The sequence below is a fragment of the Seriola aureovittata genome, chromosome 6 (genome assembly GCF_021018895.1).
Source record: "Seriola aureovittata isolate HTS-2021-v1 ecotype China chromosome 6, ASM2101889v1, whole genome shotgun sequence".
NCBI lineage: Eukaryota > Metazoa > Chordata > Actinopteri > Carangiformes > Carangidae > Seriola > Seriola aureovittata.
The window spans coordinates 4634937-4658323 of NC_079369.1; the positions used below are offsets into that span (position 1 = coordinate 4634937).

At 41.4% G+C, this 23387-nt stretch overlaps 1 protein-coding gene across 1 annotated transcript in view; it reads right to left on the reverse strand.

The window, feature by feature from the left end:
* The window catches only part of tgfbr3 (transforming growth factor, beta receptor III), a 72088-nt gene that overhangs the window by 23505 nt on the left and 25196 nt on the right, over positions 1–23387 (reverse strand). The window contains exons 4-7 of the mRNA XM_056378325.1: positions 12840–12977; positions 4925–5108; positions 2482–2644; positions 1887–2034 (exon numbers count right to left, since the gene is read on the reverse strand). Coding sequence (XP_056234300.1) covers positions 1887–2034; positions 2482–2644; positions 4925–5108; positions 12840–12977 — 633 coding nt within the window. The remainder of the gene's footprint in view (positions 1–1886; positions 2035–2481; positions 2645–4924; positions 5109–12839; positions 12978–23387) is intronic.

Here is a 23387-nt window from a genome sequence, read left to right on the forward strand (position 1 = left end):
CATTAAAACAATTTACTGTGTTTCTAAATGTGTATGTGCCTGTTATTGACATTCCTCTCACCATGTTGCTAAGCATTACTGTCCATAATAATGATAATAATAATAATGTGGATGCAATGACAATATTAAGATGCTGATGTCTAGCAGGTATAATCTTTACATGTTCATCATTTAACATGTTAGCATGCTAACATTTGCAACAATGTACAGCTGAGGCCAATGAGGATGTGATCATAGTTGATAAAAAAACTAAATTATCGGATAATAACAGAAATGTCGACCTGCTGGTGGCGTTAACTGAAAAGTCAGAGGATCACAACGTGATTGCAAGTCCTCCTCAGAAAGACATGAATGCCTGTAGAAAATTTCATGGCAATCCATTCAATAGTTTTTGACACATTTCACTCTGGACTGATAGACTGACCAACAGTGGCATCCTTGGAGCCATGCCTCTAGCAGACCTCACCTTTAGCCTTGGCAACTTCTTTATTCTATGACAATAGATTAATTGAAGAAATAATCAATAGATTAATCAGGAAGGAAAATAATTGTTAGCTGCAGGCCTAATGCACAAGTTTCTGCTGTATGTAAGCTAATACATTAACAATTTACATATAAAAAATTATCTAAATTCCTAACGAGAGCTTCTACATTGTTGTATAAGGTCCAAGTGTTAAGTGGGTATAAGGAAACATACACAGTTTCTGCTGTGCACCTCCATCAGAGGCTTTGCCATCCATTTGTGCTGCTCTTTAAGTTTCACAGGTCACTCACACAACCTGACCGACTTACTGTAAAGCAGTGACCGAGCAGCTGTACAAACACACCGCGCCTGGCAAAAGCGCTGTGTCATGGCTACGGTTGCCCTGCAGGAGTATCAGCATTACACTCTGAGGAAACACAGAAGCTCCTGCGCACGTCCACTGAAACCAGCACAGGGCCAACAGAGCCAAGGGGTAACACACAAGACAAGAGAAAACGGGGTTGGCAGCATGAGTCAGCCTGGGTAAATACCAAATGTCACCTGACTCAGCACATATGAAATGCTTTGGGAAATGTACAATATTGGTTTCTTTCCATTTTTACTGCTCTGATTTTTTATTTTTTTGTTCCAGAAACAGGGTTTAAAATTCCAACCCTGGAGCAATTATGGTGGTTGGACAACTGCCAGTTGCCTATCAACATGATCTACAGTTAAACTATTCTTCCAAAGTGTACATGGGTGTCATATTCTTATAGTTCCTAAGGGTCCTGAGAGACCTGAGTTACAGTAATGAAGATTTAATATCAAAACTGTATACTCATGCTCAGCGCTGATATGTACGAAACCATTTTTCTAAGTAAAGGGTGCTATGATATATTGTAGTAATTAACAGGGGTTTATCTTTCGTGGGTGGTGAGGAGGTCCTAACAGCTCGCAGCTTAACAAAGGGCCTGAGGCAAGCGCTGCTCATAATTCACATTGTGACTGATGGGGCGCAAGTCAGACTTTATGCGCAGCTAAAGCGCTGCAGTGGCCCTGGCTCTGAAAATATGTGATGCCCCCACCGCTCCTGCCCCTGGCTGTCTGAATGCGATGACAATCCCTGGAGCTGCCGTGATGAAATTTCACAGTTCCTCCTAACCTGTTATCCCCACCCTCTCGTGCAGCAGGGACCAGGCGCCAATTCAACACACATTCCGGTGTAACAAATTCTTTGGGTCAGCGGTGCAAAGTGATGACATTTCTGTCTGTGACATGCCTTGTAAGCCACTGCGATGTGTGATAAGACTTTATCAAATCTCAGCGGTGAAGTCTATAAAGGCAAAAAAGAAAAAGAAAAAGAAAAAGAAAAAAGACATCTCTGGATGGACAGCTTTCATGTGTTGTGTTGCTGCCAGCTTACCACTACTTCCAGCTTGCCAATCACACGGTGGGCCTTGATGACCCAGTTGACAGACTTAGCGCACTTGAGCAGCAAGACAATGTCACGATGCAGGGGGGCATCGTCCTCCAGAGGCCGTAGATCCACGATGACGTCCACCTGGAAAGCACTGCAGAAAACGAGAGAGAGAGAAAGAAAAAGAAGAATTTTGGATGGTTGGGTCGACATTGTGTTATCGTGCCTTCTGTGTCTGGCCAACTAATTAAAAAGCTGGATGCATTCCCAGAAAAAAAGCAGACATATGCACTACAGACCAGATAGTACTAGAGTGAGATACAGCACAGCTACCAACACATTCCCAGATTTGTGGTCTTTTGGGTGAACAGAATAATCACTCCACTGGGGGAGTGAGAAGATTATCTGGCAACCTGGACTTATAGCCAGTTTTGAAATATCTTTCTCAAAAGAACACGACTAAGTGAAAAGTAACCCCCCCCCCGCCTTCATGTTAGTTCCCATCCAAAACAAACTCCACTGAGATTAGTGAGAGCATTTTGACCTCAAAAATAAACTATGACAACATGTATTCTTGGCTTTGGCTGCTTTGGCTGCTCACCTGCTGGAGTTTGGGGCCTGGAGTTCAATGATGTGGACCTCTTGGTCTTTGTCGGGTCCTGACAGGACACAACCCTTTGATGTCTGTGGCTCCACGTAGCCGCCCAGGTAGTTCAGAGACAGGAACTTGGTATCAATCTTGCAGGTGTCAGAAAACACTGGATCTGAAAGTAGAAAGATGTTTGCATTACTGGTTGGTCTGTGAGACTATTTTGATCTCCCAAAGGAGAAATATGGCCACACCACCGCAGAGGTGTCAGAGTCCGAGGTCAGCCGCAGACCAGCACCCCCTGCTTCTGAGAGGATTTCAGTGTCCTGCTCACACAGACTTCAGTAGGGGGGATGTTTGCTTTGACCCAGCCATTCCAGCTGAAGAACAGCTTCCCTGCAACCCCCGCAGCTGGTATTCCCATTGTCTCTCGTCCAAAATGCACTGCTAACAAGGACAAGCCTTTTCTTCCTTTCTTGGACGAGGTGCTCTGGTTGGCATGACCCATCTTCCTGTCAAGCTATCAACAGGGAAATTTCTCTTCTCATTATACGTGGGAAAACTAACCCTGATATTTTACCAGAATACCTCCACAATAACAGGATAATAATATTCATATACACATTTAATCAAATCTTCTAGTGTTTTTTCCTCAGCTTTCACGACTGTTCAAAAATTCGTTAACAGCTAAGAAAATACTTTCAGAGCATGAAAAGTTAAGCTCCTTCTTAGCGCACGAAGAAAACACAAGACAGATGCTTCCTTATTTGGCAAACAGAGCCTTGGACAAAGTGTAAACTGAAGGTTGGCACCTTCCTCTCCGGAACTCTTGTGGCACTTTTAAAGAGCTGAGGGGAGACCTGGAGTACAGCCCTGGGTAGGAAGCAAAGTGAGAATCTGTCCATCTTCATGAAACACTACTGAAGATGTGAAGGAGTGGAAATCTACAGCTCTTTGCTTGAAGTAAACATCATGGCACCCTGGGCTCTTGCCAAACCACAGCCCCTTAATGACACAAGCCAAACGCTTGAAGGCTGAGCAACCGCTCTGCTCTCCACAGCAACCAATAACATAAAGAGAGAACTTATCACCAGGAGTAGTGGAGCCATTATGTCTCTCCAGACATGAGCTTTGCTTTATTTCCATGTAGTGGAAGATGCTCATTAAAAACATGTCCCGTCTGAGAGCTGACGTACTGTTTAGCTGGACATGCTGTCTGTTCACTGTGTAGACCAGCCAGTAGAGAATAAAGATTTGAGTCCAAGACTCGAACATATGTGAAGATCAATCATAGCCTCTCCTGAGAATCACCCTGGTGATTCTTCACAGCAGACTCCTCATCCTTCCTTATCACTGGAAAAACTGGAAAGGCATGATTTATCTCCTGCTTACCTCTGCTTTTTTTTTCCCACTGACATCTGGTCAACTTACTATGTATTCCCTCCACAGGAAAACATGCTGTTGTTGTTATTTCATTATTACAATTTACAAAACCAATTCAGAAGCTAAATGAGTAACAACCACTTTGCAAAGAAACAAATGATCAGGATTCTAATCCACTTGTAAGATACTGTTGGTGTCTAAATCTCCTCTTTCCAAAGTCTTTAAGTTTCACTTTATGGTTTTCAGGAAATCAAACCCAGTTTTTGTTGCCATTTATACTCAGATTTTTTTTTTTAAATGGCCATTCAGTGTATTTATTTTCAGTTACTACCTTTCTATGCTGTAGTTTACTGTCAGTAATTCTACCTTACTGTTTCACTCTCCTACAGCTGCATCAGAGCTGCCTTAAGTGATTGCTAATACAAACCTAACATTTCCTACTGTTGTGCAACTGGTGAAACCCAGGATGGTTTTTCATGCAAAAGCAGTGACAGGAAATGCAATTCATTTGCCCCCAAAAAGCTTCAATACATCAAGACAGAGTCATCAGATTACTGTTGCCCATGGCATGATGGAAGTAGGACAATTATTGAATGTCTTTATTGAAAGAAGTGTTTGTTTGGCTGCACTGTAAAGAGACGGACAGTTGCTCTTCTGTCGTATTCATGACAAATCCACAATGAATTAACTAATTGTTTCAGCTCTAATGAAAAGATCATGAGGCCAAAGACAGAGAGTTTGTTTCTACATCAAAATATGAAATCACTGTGTACTGAGCTAAACAACCTTAAATTTATTGTAATTCAGTCAAATACATGATCAGTGCACTTTCTTTATTCTTAAGGCAATAAGCAGCCACAACTCAGAATTACCACAGATAGCCTGTTAAATAGTGTGAAAGGCTAAATGCCTGTTGAGGAAAGGAAATTCTTTCACCAGAGTAGTGCATGTAAACCTCTAGCCAGGGCTCAAACACAAAAGCTAAGTAAAGTTTTGGGAGCTGAAGGGGAATGGGGAGGTGTGCCTTGGGGCCTAGAGCTATGTTTGGGAATTTTGGGGCTCCAGCACATACCTTCTCCGACTTTGATGTAGATGTCTTGAGTCATCCTGAGCTCAGAGAAAGAGGTGACTGCCCTGTACTTCTTCTGGGCCCAGCTGAGGAGGTGCTCATTGCCGTGGGGAAAGGTCTCCTTCTGGATCTGGCAGGAAAGGGAGAAGTTTCCCGGCTGAAAGTGGACCTCTGAGCCCTCTGATACCTGGAGGAGGAGAAAAGGCAGGAGTGTTAGAGGACAAAGGGAAGCTGTGATAAGCTCTTATCTCAGTTCTTTGCAATGTGATAGTGAACGCTGAACTGCAGAAGGGATAACTGAATGTTTTTCTTCTGTCTATTCAACTTCAGTTATCTGCTAAAGGAAAAAAAAATATTAGAGAGGGAAGAATAGTAGTCTGCCTTCACAGAAAGAAAGATCAAATATTTTGAGTGGAACTCTTCAAGAGTGACTATTTCTACCAGAACTATATGCACATAAAAGTCATCTCCACTACACTCATCCTTGCTTTACACAATGTAAAATGAAGAACCTGCAGGCAGACTGAAAAGAAGAGCTCAGCCTTTCCAAAATTAAACCTGCTCTCTAAACATTGGTAAAAACCTATCCTTCACACTCCATCCCAACCGTTATTTCAAAGCTTCTACAAATATGCTCAGCGTATTTTTACACATGTTCCCCTACACAATAAGGTGTCTTGTTTCCTGTGTTTATACAGCGTGTTGCGTTGCAGTGCGTCATCACAAATATGTATGCTTCAACATGGCCACGAGGGCTGATGCAGAAGACGCAAAAAACACTTGACAAAGACAGCAGGACAGTAGGTGGTCACTCACACAAACATGGTGAGGCCACGTGCTGGCGCTCCTGGTGGTTAAGCAGATTTTATAAAAACATATTATGAAGACATTTAGACTTTTTCCAGAGGACATTAACTTACTGAATACCTTTTTACGGCCCTAACCCTAATTCTTTAGGCTCGCTAGGTACTACAGTGATACTATCGGTTGTTAATGTTGTGAATCCAGCTGTAAATTCTATAAACAGTCACAAAAATCAGGGAGATGTCTCAACTATATGGCGGGCAAAGACGTGCTGATTTGAGTTTGACAGAGAAAACTGTATTTAGGAGGGACCACCCCTTTGGCACTTAATGGAGCTCAGCCCATATGCTTCATTTCAGAGAGATAAACATTCACATGTGCAGAAAACCTACCGAACAACCAAATGAGTCCAAGCACTCGGTCTAGACAGCCTACCTCATTTTATTTCCATGCTTGTTTTCTTTCTCCCAAGGTATCCTATCTGTATGCGTGAGCTGAGACACTGCTGGCAGGCCCAATTCAAATATTAAATCCATTTTAATCCAAGAGGAATACGAACGGCCACTTGTTCGTGATGACGTTATGAAGTTATCCCTAAATTGCAATCATGCTTTAATGATAATAGAATAACATCCCTTTGGGGTGTTTAGGTATTTCAGACATAACTATTCAAATCCCTTCATGTGCAACATCTGTCTGACCTCTGGACGCTCCTCTCGGTGTTCCTGGCATTGTCACCAGCGGCGATAAATACTAAGGCTGAGGAGACAGACTCTATCGAAGAATTCATGTTGATTTTTATTTTTAGTGCGTTTACCATGATGAGTAGGAGCACGGAGAAAGATGGCAAAGAGGAGAGAAGTGGTGCCCTGAGCCGACGAGAAGGGGCCAGGGTTTCTTCGCTTACCCTGCCAAGTTCAGCAGAGTTTATCAGTTTAATTGCGGGAATACGACTGTAATTAGTCGCAAAGAATTAGAGGGGAAAGCCTGAAAGCCAAATTAGCTCCAGGCCTTCCAGAGCTCTGAAAACCTCAGGAATTTGAAACGGGGAAGTGAGGGACCCACTCTGGGCCTTAACAAACTCTCCCTCTCCTTCTTCCTCTCTCCCCCTCTGCATGCCCAGTTGACGGACCAAACGACTTAAAGTGCTGGAAAGCAAAGAGCAATTTCAGTCATGGTCTTAAATAGAATATATAAATATAAACATATTATACAGCATACTATTTACATAAGCTGTCACTCAGTACTGTTACTTTTGTTGCTAATGCACTCACATAAAGCAAAAAAAAAAAAGAGAAAAAAGCTGTATTACATTTGAAGAAAACTGATGCAATCATAAAAATCTGTTTGATTTGAAGTTAAACTAGAGCACAGAATGCTCCAATTAATCTATTTTGTTTATTCTCATATGAGCAATTTCTAGAAAAATATCTATAAGATCTTTATGTTGGATACATGTTGAGACCAATCAGTGATGCAGCGAAGCTCTCGTGTCTATGTAGTGATCCCTGAGCTGCAAGCAGCAGCCTCCTGCCAAGTAAAGCATAGCCTTACTATATGAAAATATAGCTCATCTCTTATTAAACAATCCATTGCCGTTATTGCCAGAAACTGTCTTGATGGACCTTGTAATGTGTTCGGAAGTTGAAATACATGAAAACTGGATATTACCTTGACTTGAGAGGAATTTCTCAGACTTGGCAGCTATGATCAAACAAAAAATGTAGAGGAGGAGTTAGCTGGATACGCTACCATGGGAACTGAAACTCATGCTTTCATGTTTGTAATGGTAGAAACTCATGTATGTCATGTTTGTAATGGTATTTGCAGGCAGGCATGCTGCTTCAGCAACTGTTGTATTTTAAATGATATAAAATGTGTGTCATACATGTTTAAAGTGCTATTCTACTGCACTTTTAAATTGTAAGATAACACTTTTCTCCATCATCTGCTTTGATAAAAGAACGTCTGCTGGTACTGAGTATCGGTCCAGTATATTATAACAGTATATTCCCCACCCTTTCTGCCTGTGAGCATTAACATATTATGGCCATATGTGAGGTAAAAACGAGAATGCATGCCAAATGTTTGAGATCAATTATCATAGAGCTGTAATCCTCCACTGCATTCTCACAGGGCAACACCCTCAGCCGGGGAAATCACAAATGGCTGTTTGGAAATTAAGAGGTGTTGCAAACAGAGGAGGGTGATGGAAAGTGCAGACAGGGTTGATAGATGATATGAGCATGCAATAGCTCTCTGGTGATATTAATGTGATAAATGCTTTGGTGGCTGATTTGATCTTCTCTCTCTTGATGAGATAGAGGGAGCTAATCACGCTGCTTCGCTGCAGATGTGCATGTGTTCCTGTGAACTGGCAGGCTCTGTTGTGGAGAAAACAATACCATATGTCTTAGCGCCACTCTGGAGCGTTCCTCTGCCATTCCTGTCTCCAAATGAAAACCAATCGTGGCTACCCATGGTTTCCATTAACAATTACACTGAGGAGAGTGCTCGTGTGTGTGTGAGACCAAAAGAGCTCATACTATAAGCCTTCAACTAATGAAAGTAATGCAGGAGTGAAAAGGCAACACTTGGCAAACAAACAATAGGCAACTCAAGCCAACAGCAAAACTTTACAGTGTTGTTCCATCAAGAGTCATAAAACATTTGGTCCAGATCAAGCCTTTCAAGCAGAGATGCAATGCAACCCTCCTCCCCCAAACCCCCAAAAGAAATATATACATTTGGCCACAAAGTCAACACAGCACACACTGCACATGTGTCTCACTTTGAATGCTTGTGTCCCTTGGTAAAACAAAATTTGGCCTGATTCAATGTTCATATTTCATATCATTTTAGACCCCTGATGATTCCTGCCTGCTGCTGATTGACAAGGAGTACTGCAGAGAACATGTTTTACAACAAAAGTCTGGCATTTTAAAAGCCAACCAGGTCCAGTGGCCAACAGCAACAGTGTGCTCAACGTCTCTGAAGCTTTTCCAGGCAGCCCATCTGTGTCCGCGGAGCCCAGAGCACTGGGACCAGGAAACAAGGACTGGCAGGCCTGATTCAGAGTCCAATTAGCCCCTGGAAACAGTCTCTCCAGTGGAAAGGCAGAGTGAGGGAGGTCTGGCAGTGGGTTTCTGTTGTGAAGTGTTAAGCCCAAAACCAGTTACTCTTGACGCTGTTACTCTACACCCTCACCACAGCAACATCTCATCTCCACCTGAGAGCTACCGATGAAAACGTGCAGGAATTGGCAAGGTCCCTAACACACAGACTTCTTTGCATCTGTGGTGATGATACATGCACACTTCTGTGGCCGATGCAAGTTTTTAATTTAATTGACTATTTGCTAAACTCCTCCCAAAAACGATTATCCAATCATAGCACAGCAACCCTAAGTAGGTATGGCAGGCCTGCCAAGCTTTAGATTACACCACATGTTGGAGCGCTGCACACGGGGCTGTAGTAACAACGATACTCAGCACTTTGGAGTTTGGAGGCTGGTGACCTTTTTGTTATCCTTTCAAAAACCAGAAAAACAAGAGTGTGCAAGGAATGCCTTAAAAGTTGTGTTTACTGACTAAAATAAGCTTCAATTGTTCACATGTCCAGCTAACTAGCATCCTTTCTAAAGTAATAATGGAGCATTACTTCTATTGCAAAAGGGGCACATCATCGACATTACTCTGTGGGGTTACACGGTACGTAAAAAAAGATAAGTGTATTGTGCTGCAGGATCAATTGTTTTGCAAATGAAAAGATTCTCACATGCGTTATGTGCCGTGTGAGAACAGAGAGCTTTACCAGCATAACAACAGTAACTGAGGGGGGCGGTACTTAGCAAATGTTCATTTGCAATTTATTCAAGTTTCATGAAAAGAGGGAATCTTAAACGTTAACAAAAAAAGTCTGGCTATTGTTCTTCCCGCAGGATGCCGCGTGGTGTTTGAGTTTTGTGGCATGTTAAGTGTCGTGTCACTGTGGAGAGAACTTGAGAAGAGGAGCAGCGTCTGGGAATCCTCTGAGTTACCGCTATGTGCAGTCAGGCTGGTGGATAAGATACCAAGAGCTTGAACTGCCAGAAGGCTCAGTGCTGTCACTCAAACACAAAAATACTTAACACCTAATTCAGCAGGGGCCCCTGCAGTCAGTCAAAGCCATTAACGCAGCTTTGTATGACTGCAGGGGCCTCCTTCTTCACTGTTAAGATTCCCTTTATCTCTCTTCGCCACACTTGAAAAACCGCAGGATGAACAGAGAAATCTAATACCTCAGTTTTGTCTCCAAAAAGATAAGATTTTTTTATATGGAGTCAGACGAATAGCTGAGCATCTGTAGCTACTGTAAATTAATCTAAAGACAGACATTCCTCTAATACAGACATGCATCTTATCATTTAAATTCAGAGCAATGTTTTTTTCCTTTGAGATTAAGACGAAGTGATATCTTCTTACTCTGTAAAAGCACTGATGTCCGACATCATTAGACGCACAGCAACAGCTCTATATAAGTTTTAATGATGGTTGTCAGCTGCTTTCTGTCTGCCATTGCTGACAAGGGGAGACATTTACTGTGATGCTGACCTGCTGGTCTCTACAGAGACGACCATCTCACTGGCCACACATTATCAAAGCTTAGGAAATTACAAGCCGGCCACATGCGCATCCATCTCCATAAACATGAGAACAGTTCCATTACGGGAAATAATAATTAAAATAGCGTTTGGCATACAGGCTTCATCTGTTGTGCATTTCTCTGAAAGCTATCATCCTGCTCACGCACAAGAAAATTATAAAAAGATTTTTGGTTCGCTCCAGTTCACCATAAGGTCTAGAAGAGACATATTAATACTCTGTTCTGAAGGTCAAAGGGGCTGGAATACACAGCTCTTTATATAATTTGAGTACGTATGTGTGTGTGTGTGTGTGTGTGTGTGTGTGTGTGTGTGTGTGTGTGTGTGTGTGTGTGTGTGTGTGTGTGTGTGTGTGTAGATGAGACTGTGCATAATGCAAGGGTTTTGCAATAAATATATATTCCTCTCTGTGTCACATTGGCTTTCACGGCAGGATGTTTTGCGCGTGAGAAGTAAGCAAGAAAACACTTGACCACATATGGAAATAATTTGTGTACCTGATACTGCATTCTTGCAGATTTCTGTGGTGTTAACATAGAACTGAAAATGATTACTTCTAGGAAGCCAAAGACATTGAAAAGCTTTCAGAGCATATAAAGGCAAAGATGTAAGTTTTCATAGCAATAAAGTATAGTTAAGCCACAGCCGAGGCTTCTGGGTCTCATTTTGCAATGGTTTTCTCATGTGATACACAGGCTTTGAACGAGGGCACTGAAGAAATCCATTTTTACATTTTTTATTAAGTTTCCCAGCGAGGCCCCCTGGTACCTTTACTAAATATGGCTGGCTCTCCAGGGGACCTGGCTCCAACTACACTGAGATACCCCTCACCAAAACTTCCTCTCTTTCTCTCCCTCATGCAAACTGGTACTAATACAACCCTCCATTAAGCTATTTGGATATGATAAGTTAAAAGCAAGTGTGGAAGTAACTTTTTGAAAAAACAAATGGAAAGTCATGGACAATAACACACCATTCATCAATTGAAAACATTCAGAAATTTTGTCCTTTACAATAATAATGTTGGTAGTAATGTTTGCTAATCTTGGCAGACATCAAAAGGGCTATTTGTAAGTTTTTTCTACCACTGAACGTGGTTTCTTGCTGGGAGCCGGTAGTGGCGATTGTCGCTTGAGAAGAGCTTCGGCCATCATTGCGTTTACAAGACAGGAGGTTATAATACGCTCTCTGAGCAGCACTACTTCATCAGGGCAGATTGGAGGCTCCAGTGAGTCGCTATCAAAAAGTGACAAGACAGGCTGGGGCTAGCCGGTTAGCATGCTAAATTCAGTAGAAGAAAAGATGTGATAGAGACACAAGTGAACACTGGTGCTGCTTTCAACCGCTGGAGACAGCTGTTGGCGAGTAAAGGAATGAAGTTTGATGTTGAACTCGCAACGTTTCTTCAGGACTGGTAAGTAAAAAACCGTGAATGCTAATGTTGGCTTTGCAGCACTAGTAGAACTTACAAATAGCTCCTTTAAATAGATGCTGTGTAACTAACCTTAAACAGTCAGGTTGCTGGCTATTCTTTAACTCTGATCCCCTTACACTACATTTCAGCATATCACACAAATAACATGAAAAGCAACCACCTCAAAAGAATCTTGGGAGATTAAGGCAAATTCCATGAGCCGTTGTCCTGTAATAACCACTGGTGGCCACAGTGGCCACTATTCAGCAAAAACTTACATAGGCTCAGTGATGGAGCCAGCAACAGTGATGAACACTTCTTTTTTGAATGAGTGTCCTGCTGAAATTTGGGTCACCTTCTTCCTCTGCAAGATCCAAATTATTTACAAACCAGTTGACAATCTAGGGTTTTGAGGATTTCAGCATATTATCAGCAGGCGATAGGACAGATCAACTCCTTCCTCAGCAGAGTTTTAGTGGTTTGGTGTTTGTTACCACACACTCCCCTTTGTTAGGGTTTTCGTGGTACGCGGATACGCTCTGAATGATTTGAACAGCTGCCAAGCTATCAACAGGACTGTTTAGAGGAGGGCGGGAGGCGGTGGGGATATGGGCCTGTGGTTGCAGAGTGAGAATAAAGCTGACAAAGCACATTTCACCTTTTCAGATAAACACACTCTACGCCATGATTTAAGGGAGCGATACAGGTATCAAATTCTTTGATATGAATGAAAGAATATTCATATGAATCAAACTCGTACTGCCCTAAAGTCTACATCTAATCCAATCCTGAGAAGAGTTCACAGTTTAGCAGATGAAACCTTATATACGAACATAAAGAGACCAATACCTCGCCACAATGACTGTGCAGATCAAACTTTTATCATGGGAAACTTGTTTTGGAGTGTGGAAAGGCGTCCTTCACAGATTTACATCACTTGAAGTATTTTACTGAGAGTAGATGGCTACTGAAATGGGAATACAGCTTAGCCTGTGAGGAAATGAATACACAGTTTTAGGGAAGTAGGACTTAAAGGCTTTTAGTGATGCTGGACTCACATGAAAGGTACGTTTGATGCCCAGGGCCAGGTTCTCTGTCTTGATCTCCCAGATCAGTGGTTGGGGGGAGTTAAGTACAAAGACCAGGGGCTTCTGGTGGCGCAGCAGAGACTGGATGGGCTTCAGATGCAACTCAACCTGGTAAGGCACAAAAGACACATAAAGGAACAGCACATTGGTATAGCATTATGAGTATACTGAGAGATAAGGACATAAACATAGAAAAATCACTGCAAGATCAGTCACAGTACATCACATGATCCCATTCCCACACGGTACATATGTTAAAGCTTTGATTTTCTCATGTTTACTTAAATATAATCAAAAATATCAAGCGTTACACAGTTGCCATCCTGGTGTAATTGCAGCACTATCACGTTGTAGATTGTTCTTTTTTATCAGGCTTTGTGGTTGTTTATGTACTCACTTTGCTGATAAACTCACAAAGACGGCATGCTGTGTTCTCCCTAAAAGGCACTTGCTTAGCTCTGATATGTAGCCTCAGCGGGATCTGAACTTTCACACAGTGGAGTCTTTGTTAACAGAGGAAAAAAAGAAAAATTGCGAGTGGTGGGTCTCTGTTACCATCTCTACAGCATGCAACTATGCCTTTGGTGCTCAGACTGCCATTAAAACAGATTTTCACAGTCTGTTGGTGAGGCGCGGGGAAAACAAACTTGATGTTTTGGGACTTGAACTGTTGTTTTTTTTGTTTTCAGCATCACACTTGTCTGGATCATTTGGACCAAATCTAGTCAGGTGGTTCAGGGCCCGAGCATTCACTCAACCTTAACACGTCTCAGGCAGGGATCTGGCTTTCCATCATCTTCCTTTAATTCTCAAAATATTTCTTTATAGTTGGTAAACATCATCATCAGCAGTACTTACTTGTTGTTGTTAAAAACCCTCAGTTGTTCTCACAAGCCCCATTAAGAACTGACACTCCTCTTTAAACTTCTTTCCTTCTGTATTCCCAGACTAATCACATTAGTCCAATTCTGTGTGTCAGCAGTAAAAGCCTGTAAATCACTAATTCAACCCACAAGGATTCACATTATATGATAAAACAATCCCCACAGTAACTTAATCGGTCATGCCTCGCAAAAAACATTGGCCTTTGCTTTTAACAATGAATGCAGCTTTTCAGCTTCATAGCAGCTAATAATGGAACAAATAATCTATAATTACATTGATGGAGATTGTAAAAAATTAGTTGACAGTTTAATATTAGGAGTGTTTGACTGAGTTAGAACCATGAAAAACTGTAGAGATCATTCATACCAGTAACTTGTTGGAAGTGGTTATGGTGTGTATACAATAAAAAAAACTATTTTGTGGTACAGTGCTTTTCTGCTACAATCATATGCTCTTTATTTTGGTCACTTCAAATCATATTTACAAACAGTTCTGTTCTCTTTTAGACTGATTTGTTTAAAGGAAAAAAATAAACCACTTATATAACAGTCTGTTATGGGTCCTGAACCAAATTAAATACTGAATACAGAGTGAAAAACACTCTTCTTTCATCCCATCATTATTTTCCATATGTCTCCCTGCTGCACTGATATTTTCATGTGCTGTGAGTGGGGCTGAAATTTGAAACAGTGCTATTTTCAAATTAGTTCTATCACAAATCATGAATAGTATCATAGCAAACAATTAAGAGGTCAAACTGTTTGAATTTGCTGGCTACTGACACCAGCATATGGCAAAGGGAGTTAGGTGCACCTAGTGATTTTTTACTGTTGGAATAGTTCCGTCAAATATCCAAACTTTTAGTGACATTGTCAGACGTGACTTACCAGCAGTTTGTCATAATTATTTTGTCAGTATTAGGTGGCCACTCAAAATTATAAACCATTGTCAAGTCTACCACTACAGTGATGTGCATAATTTGTCAAATTTACAGTCAAACTGACCATGTTTAATAAAAGTTCAGGAGTCCTCAAAGGACATAAACGACAAGCAGCTGCAAGCTTTTATCAGATTTCTTTCATGTGAAAACAAGATAAGAATTTGGTTACACTCAAAACAATCCCATCTTTTATGCCAATATGGATGAAAAAGGCACATACCCGAAACGCCATGTACATTTATTTCAAATAATGCTACAGCAACATTTTGGCAAAGGACCTTCTTTGGGATAAAATACAGCAGTCCCCCGACTGGCATTTATACCAATACGATTTCTTTGTTTCACGTTTCTTGATTATGTAGACTCTTGGATCTCATCACAGCTTTATTTGATTGCTCTGATTTGTAACACTCAGTTGGTATACATTTTCTTCCCACTTTTTTGGAAGTCTGCATGTTTCTAATTGGGCAAATTTTATCAGCGGATGAAGGTCAAATGGTGATACAATGAAAAGCTCCTACTAAATAGACCTAAACAGAGAAGTACTGTTTGACACAAATACATGCCTGGTGTTTAATTTTCAGACAATGATCACAATTTTGATTGCAATTACAATAATACAGAAAAATTACTGTTTGATATTCTCTTGATATCGTTAACTCTCATTAGGCGAGATACACACATTGTCTATACTTCACCGAGCCAAGTCCCTAACCAGAGATGTTGTATTCCATCCATGAAAGTGTGATTTTTATATTCTGTGTATTCTGACAGATACTCTGCGTTCAAAGACTTGTCACTGCGATGCCGCATGAAACCATTTAACAAGAGACACTGACAGCATAGACATTGCACAGCATTGAGTGAACATGAAGCATCAAAGCCTAATTATCAGACCTCCACAGATGTAAGCCCCGGAGGGGAGCAAGACAAAAGAGAGTGTTTAGAGATGTGGTCCATGAAAATGCTGCAGAAATCATTAAAAATTCCCTCAGAGACACAGAAATGGAAGAAATTACTGAACACTTATCTATGAGGCAAACTGGATGGTGATCCAAACAAACACATCAGAGACTCAAAGACTCACTGAGTCGTCACCCCCCCCCCCCCCCCCCCCCCCCCCCCCCCTCCTTAGTCCAGACTCTGGAAAAAGCGTGTGCGTCGCTCCTCTGAGAATAACAACAACCAAGATATAATCATACCTGGCTTGGCTTTGAGGCCTTGGCTTTGAGAGATGGGAGAGGGAGGCAGAAGGAGAATGAGAGTGAGGGAGAGAGTTGTAAAAGATGAGGAATTTTAAACCCAGACAGAAACGTTTCCAGAAGACGTGAGTCACCTGCAAACACACGCATAAACAGAGAGGAAGAGGAGGGAGAGGAAGTGCCAAGAGGCACTGAGGGTGAAAAAAGGGAAAACTGTGGTAAATGTCACTTTCAAGGTTCACTGTGATAACACCAGTCAAAATCAGTTCTGGGTTACAGACTGTGAGCAAGCAGCAGCTGATGCGCATCTCTGCCCATGGAGCTGCCGTCATGAGGCTTGGTAAGATCGGTGCTCATAACAAGCGACCTTGTCACACAGCCGGGGGTGTGAAGAGAAGAGGTGCAGAAACACCAGGCATCAAAGTACCTAGAGAGAGAGGTCTGCTGGGGACAGGAGGCCGCTCCTGATTGATTATCAGGAGGCTGGCACAGGGATTTGGAGGTCCAGTGTACATTACAGTTAAGGGGCACATTTGCCAGCAACCAGGGATGGAGGCTTGTCTAGACCTATCATATTACTGAAATTAAACTCCACACAAGGGACGACAGCTGGGGCAGGAAAAGCAAGGCCTGTCACAGAGCATACCATTAGTGGTGGTAGCATTTGTAAACAATGGAAATGTTAAAAAAAAACAAAACAATACAGTATCAACTTTAAGCTGTAAATCACCTCCAACAACAAACAAGGAGCAAACTGAAAAGATAAATCACACACAAGCATTTATCATGTAATGAAGCCACATGGTTAGCTTCAGATCCAGTTGATGCCTGTGACACTGTAATTGTGTAGTCGCAATTTCATGACATTTCAAGCCAACTGAGTTTCAAGTGTGTGCATCAACACTGGAATGTGATACTTTCATAGACAAATATGGTGCCCAGCAATGTAACCAGCAGTAACCCTGCAGTCAGAGCTCTGGATCAGCGCGGCTCAATGTCCTTGCAGGAAAAGGGAGTTTCCTTTATTGACAGAGCTAATTAACTGCCTGATGATCCCTGGTGATTCAGAGAAAACCCAAAACATCCTTTAATTAGCCAAAAAGTAAGACTAATCTGGGAACACACTCTCCCACCCCGGAAATAATAATCAACTTGAGCAAGAAAAAAAACACAATCTACTCCATGTCAGGAAACATAAACATATGCAGTGTCTGAATAACAACAGAACTGGTTTGCATGTTTCAAATAAGAATAAGTATGAGTTAAGATACGTCAATATCCAAGATTATAAGAAAAACACAAACTTCACATACTAAACTGGGTGTAGACAAACTGCTGCATGGTGAACCCTGCAAGTAGAAAACAAAGAGTGCTGGGGGCTTAGAACTACAAAGTCATGGCTGCAAGAGGAGAAAGGCGCACTGCCTGGGAGCAATCATACTATGTTATCTGATGTGTGTGTATGTGCGTGTATCTTGTCTGTCTGGATCTTGGTTCTTTCTGGATCACTGAGAGTGTACAGAGGGAAGGGGAGCCGGGGCAAAGGAGCTCAGTGACGGAGAGGAGGCGGACCAAGACCTGTTGAACGCTCTTATCATTGCCACCCACATATTTGAGCACGATGGGGATGCTACCTGAACCTGCGATGGTAATCAGTCTGCACTCAGCTCGTATGCCGTACCGCAAGAAAACAGCCCGAAAAAAAGATGTCAAAGTGAGATGGGACCTCGGGATAGAAATCTTTTGAGTGATATGGCAGAATGGCAGGACATGCTAAAGAAAATAACACGGCAATGAGGGTCAGGTGGACAGACCCAGATTACACTGATTAGATTAGATGAAGACAAACTGAAATTAAAATCCATAGTGCACATCTCCTGCTCGGTCTTTATTTTGACTTGTGTTTTTATTTGGTTATAATTGTAATTACAGAGCAGGAGAAATCTAAATTTTATCTATTTTTCTGCAGAGACAGCAGTGTTACATTAGTGTTTTCAGGGGGTGTAAATGTTCGCTTCAGACGGACGATATCAGTACTGTAACTTTCTTGGTGCAATGTGTGTGTGGATGGTTACTGAAAAAAAGTTGTGATTAAAGATGTTCCGATATCTTTTTTGTTTCCCGATACCGATTAAATATCTGAACTTGTGTATCAGCCAATACTAAGTAACGATCTGATACCACTGCTTCTTTTTTTTTTTTTTAACAGCTGTATACTACTAACCCTGTATGGTGATATGATTGCTGTTATATGTTAATGATAGCTCAGGTATGGCTCAGGTTAAACCATTTATAAAACATGAACAATACATGAATCCATAGAATCTTTCTTTTACTATCTAATTTGACTGTGAGTCATTAACAGTCCTGTGTAAAAATCCTGCAATTTCCGGTGTAGGCTAGAGCGGCGAACAAGAATCAATTTAAGGGAAAACTGCCACTTTATTTTGGTGTGAAACTATAACATTTATACTAGTATTGGTATCGGAACACCTCTAGTTGTAATATCTTTGTATTTACAACAGCCACACCACACAGGTAATTGACTAGCTTGGGTGAGGGGGTCGTTGTTGTTAGTTGTTGCTAACTTGCCAAGTCCCATCTGTAATTTCAGCATACGCTGTGTTACGCATGATTCAGGACATTACTTCCTGTTGTAACATGCAGCATGCTGAGGTTAAAAGACGACTCATTGCTATTAGTCTTCTCATTTATCATCACTACAACTAGACTTCTGAAATACAGAAAGCTCATGCTAGCTCTAATGCCAATGTGGGATGAAGACAACACTAAATATGCAGGAGCTGTTGATGACTTTCACTTGGAAAATGAAACTAGTTAGCCTAGCATGCTAGCTTCCACTTTCTGAGTGGAATACAAACTTAACAAACTTAATCTGTCCTCATAAATGTTGAATGTTGTAAAAAGACATTTGTTAAATGAATAACTGATAACTCACAGTGCAGTATGTCAGCTTCCTGCAAAAGTGGAAGAGAAAAGGATTCTGTCAACGTATGTAGGCTATACAAGCGCTCCAGTCTCCTACCAATGCGGGCTCTCAGATTTTAATCAGCAGCTGTCAAGGGAAACCTCCACCCACAAATATGTCTACAACTAGTTTCACCCTTTTTTGAAAATTTGAAAAGTATGAACACTTCCTACTTCCTTTCAGTTGAATTTCAGGTCATCTTTAAGCGGGGGTAAGCCTTACATCCCTCTATTTTCATTATAAAATGCACCTCAGGAGAACTCCTAGGTGAAAATTTGTGTGTGCAGTTTGTCTTGTGTGCGAGCTCAACTCATATCTGACACTGAGCTCTCGCCAGCTGTTTGTGCCTGCTGAGCTCCTCAAGCTTGTCACTCACACAGTCAAAGATATCTGCAAATTCCAGCTGATAAAACACTCCTCTGCTGTGCCTCACCCTGATTCAGAGCCAGTGGCTGTGTTTGATGTTTGCCTTTGGTAGAACTGATTAGAGAAAGATGGCCGATTCAAGATCATGGGCCCCTTTTGTTTATTTTCCACCCTATCACCCTGTAACTGTATGCTCAGACAGGCTTCCTTTTTGAGTTTCTTATTTTTGCTCTACAATTTGCAGAAACTTGGGAACAAGGTGTCTGCCATAATGCCAGGTTCTGCGTCAACGCAGATGTGGTGGTGGGTTGTTAGAAGGGTGCAAAAGGCCACTTTGGCATGTGAGAGGCAGAACATATGGAAAAATGTTCAAACTTGATACCTACACCGTCGAACCAGAGCAAGGGGAACAGAAAAGAACACCATTATGAGGTCATTGTTTTGGTAGAGCTTAAGTGGCAAAACACCAACACCTTCAGGTCAATAGTGAACCCACGAAAAGATATTTTGCCTCAAAATCCCAAGCGGTTTAAAGTTTAAATGAAATATGAGCAGTAGTCTAGTCTGCAGCACAGCTCACTCTGACTGTAACTCTCATTTGTTCTCTTATTTTAGAAGATTAGATCTTCTTTGCACAGCATAACTGAATTTTGAGAAAATGTGGAAATTATTCTGCCATTATTGGAGGAAATCACTACCTTCTGAAACACACAGCCTCAACCTGGCACTACAGGCTTCACTATGACTTGGCAACTCAACCAATAGTCACTTTACTAGACTTATCCAAGGTTACTGCCTTTGCAATCTGGGCTGCCTCTCTTTATAGAGGCCCACATGGGAGAGAAAAAAGAGGGCTTCTGTTACTTTGATCAGGACCACTGAAACTAAAGAAATCATCACTCTTTATTTCAGACAAATGTGAATAACACTTTAGAAGTAAAACTTTTTGTCCAGGCAAGCCAGTGTCCATACTGGTCATTTATGGAAAAGGAGAGTTAGGAGTCTATAAAACAAACAGCCCACTGTCTAAAAGAAATGTTGAGTAAAAAGCCAGAGTATGATAAAAAAAAAAAAAAAAAAAAAAAAAAAAACCCAAAAAACATGTTAGTTTGAAATCACAAACTAGCCATGTAAAGCCAGCTCATAAATTTCCCTGAGTGTGGTCTGGCTATGCTCAGTGGACACTGTCTGGGGCTGTTGTCTTTTCAGGATACACACAAAATGACTGACGAGTGCAGTCATTTGCTGCAATATTAATAAATTCTTCTTCACCTAAATGAACCAATGCAACACTGGCTTGTCTGCCACTGCATCTTGTTTAATATAATAATGCAGATGAGAAAACCATTAGTTTTGCAGGTATCTGGTCATAAACCAAAGTGTTGGACAAATCTGAATTTCACCTTGATGGTGGCGCTAGACAAAAAGTAAAGGGATCACCAAAGTTGTTCTGGGGGAACATGAATGTCAGTGCCAAATTTAATTTCAATCTACGTTTAATTCCTCCAAATTAAGTGCTCTCTTCACAGCATAGAGAAACAGCGGGTATACTGTAGCAGCAACACTGAAGTGAGGCTGAACCTATCATGACAATTACAAATGATGATATGGATTTCTTATTTTATCACATTTCACTACTACAACAATAAGAATGTAATCAGGTGGAAATTCTGGACACTAACCAAGAATTAATAGTGTACTTGAGCACAGTTATTAGGCAGCTGTACTTGGTTTTAGTCATTTGCTTTCTGTGAGGGAACGCTCGCAAAACTAGGCTGAACCAATTTCCACATTAATTCTTTCATGCTGATACAAGCGTCTCACAGCTGTTGTTCCTCATTAATCTAAATCAGCAGCACCTGTATTAAACACAAATGACTCTAAAGATCACACTTTCATTATGGATACATCAAGAACAATAAGAAAACATCTGACTCTTTCATTTGCTCCGTTTAGCTTCAATCTTACAGCATTAGACGACTTTTAATCAAGCACAGACACTATATCTGCTCAGCTGATGATGTTGTACCTTCATCTGAGCAGATACAAACACATGGCCCACACATCACTGGAATACGACCCAAATATTATTGTGGGTACTTCCAGCTTCTTGAATGAATGATTACCATATTTTCTCCTTCAGGCCTGTTATTCTAAGGTGGCTGCAAGTCTTGTAAATGTGAGGATATCCCCGACAAAGCACTATGCACAGTCACTACTGAGGTGTTCTGTTGCACTTAATAACTCAGCTTTGGTGTTGAGATTGGCCAGGAGCCAAACTGTGTATTCTGAGTCAGGTCCAGCTGTGCATTTCTTTCTTTGGATAACAGTTCATACCCCTTGGTTAATACCCGAACAGAATGGGTTCACTGGTGCAGGCCGGAAACGATTCATTGCTCTCACGTCTTTACTGAAAATATGGACAAACTGCAAGCCGTGACTTTCACATATGGACGTGAAAGAGATGTGAAGTGGGCCTCACACATCGCAGTTGCTGGGATCCGTGTGTGCCTTCGTGTGTATGACTGTGTCTGAAATTGACCATGTGATCCCCCCTTATCCATATTAGTCCATGAACACCATGTGCAATAGCAGATTTATACCCCTACCGGGTCAAAGCTTTTCCTTGCCGGCACTTGGTAAGCAGTCACTGGGGCACATCGTGTTCTCCCCTCAACCCAGACGGCCAAAGCTCAGCCACAGGCACCTCTTGTACTACAGGCAATCGCTCAAAACATCCAAATACAGTCTGTTCTGTGGCCCAGACACCACTTCCTCCACATCGGCAGAGGTGAGGAGAAGTAGAAAATCTACATAATCACTGACTGACCAGGCACCTCTGTGCTGACTTAAAAAATAAACAAAGGATACATGTGCCAGAGCAAACAAGGGAAAGGACCCATTACTGAGAGTGAAATCAATTTGCAAGCTTCCAAATCAAAGGATCAAATGGATTAAAACACTAAAATTAAGAAAATGGCCTCAATGGCAACTGTAAATGAAAGATTCCTGTTTGAATATATTACTTCCACCATTATTATTTACAGTCATCAGCGCCATTTCCCTAAAGCAACTTCATTTAAGATGATCTATGGCACTAAAATCATTTTTTTGCTGACAAGATTTCTCAAAAACTGCATTGGCAGCAAACAAAACCTTTTTATTTAGCTATAAATTTTCAGACAGGCAGAGGAGAAATGGATAATGCTGCAAGAATGGCCTGAGAAGTTTTGATAATTAATATCACCATGAAACCAAGTTGCCATCAGAATCCACTGTAACTGTTGTGAATCCAAACTGACTACAGCTAACTTTATTTGCTTTCAATTTGCTCCATAAATAAGGAGCAGGTTTCATGCTGAAGATTCCCATTGGTCAAAGTTAAAGAATGAAGAGCATTAACGTCCTTTTAGGTGAGAGCATCTATGCCCAAATCTGTCAAGTGTGTTAAACATTTTAAGACCCTGTTTATTTTCTGCAATTATTTCTTTTTCCACTTGATTATCACTTTGACGCACTGTGTGCCCTTCAACGCAGTCTTGGTGAAGGCTAAGCACTTTGGAAGAGGCCGCGTGTGTCTGAACAGGCCAATCAGTGCCCATGTCTCAGGTGAAAAAGTCATCAAGGACTGGTGTGTGAGGAGTGGAGAGAGTGTGTGAGTGTCCTTTAGGGGTTCTTATCTAATCACAAGCTGAATCCTCCACTCACAGAATGAGCTTCTGCAGGGCCACCTAATCTCAGCCAGAGCTGGAGTGACCTTCTGCGGCCAAGGCTGTAGGCAAGGGAACAGACAGCTGGATCGCTGCCTCCTCCGCATAAGTCCTCACTTGACAATGGACGTGATGGTTCAGAAAAAAGTAGATGAATTGATGTGAATAGATGGATTTTACAGCCTCTCAAACTAAAAGTTTTATTTGTCTATCCATAACAGTAATGCTATGAGTGACCATTTATAGATTTACAGAGCAAATTATTCTATACTAAATTTTACAAAGAAAATTCAACTCCACTCACTTTCTTTGCGTGTTGTGCAAACAAAAAAATTAAGCGGTTACACAATGGAAAATCATAAAGCTCCTAAAACTGCAGCTAAGTCAGTAGAAAGTCAAACTTTTTCTTCATTGTTGCACCACTCT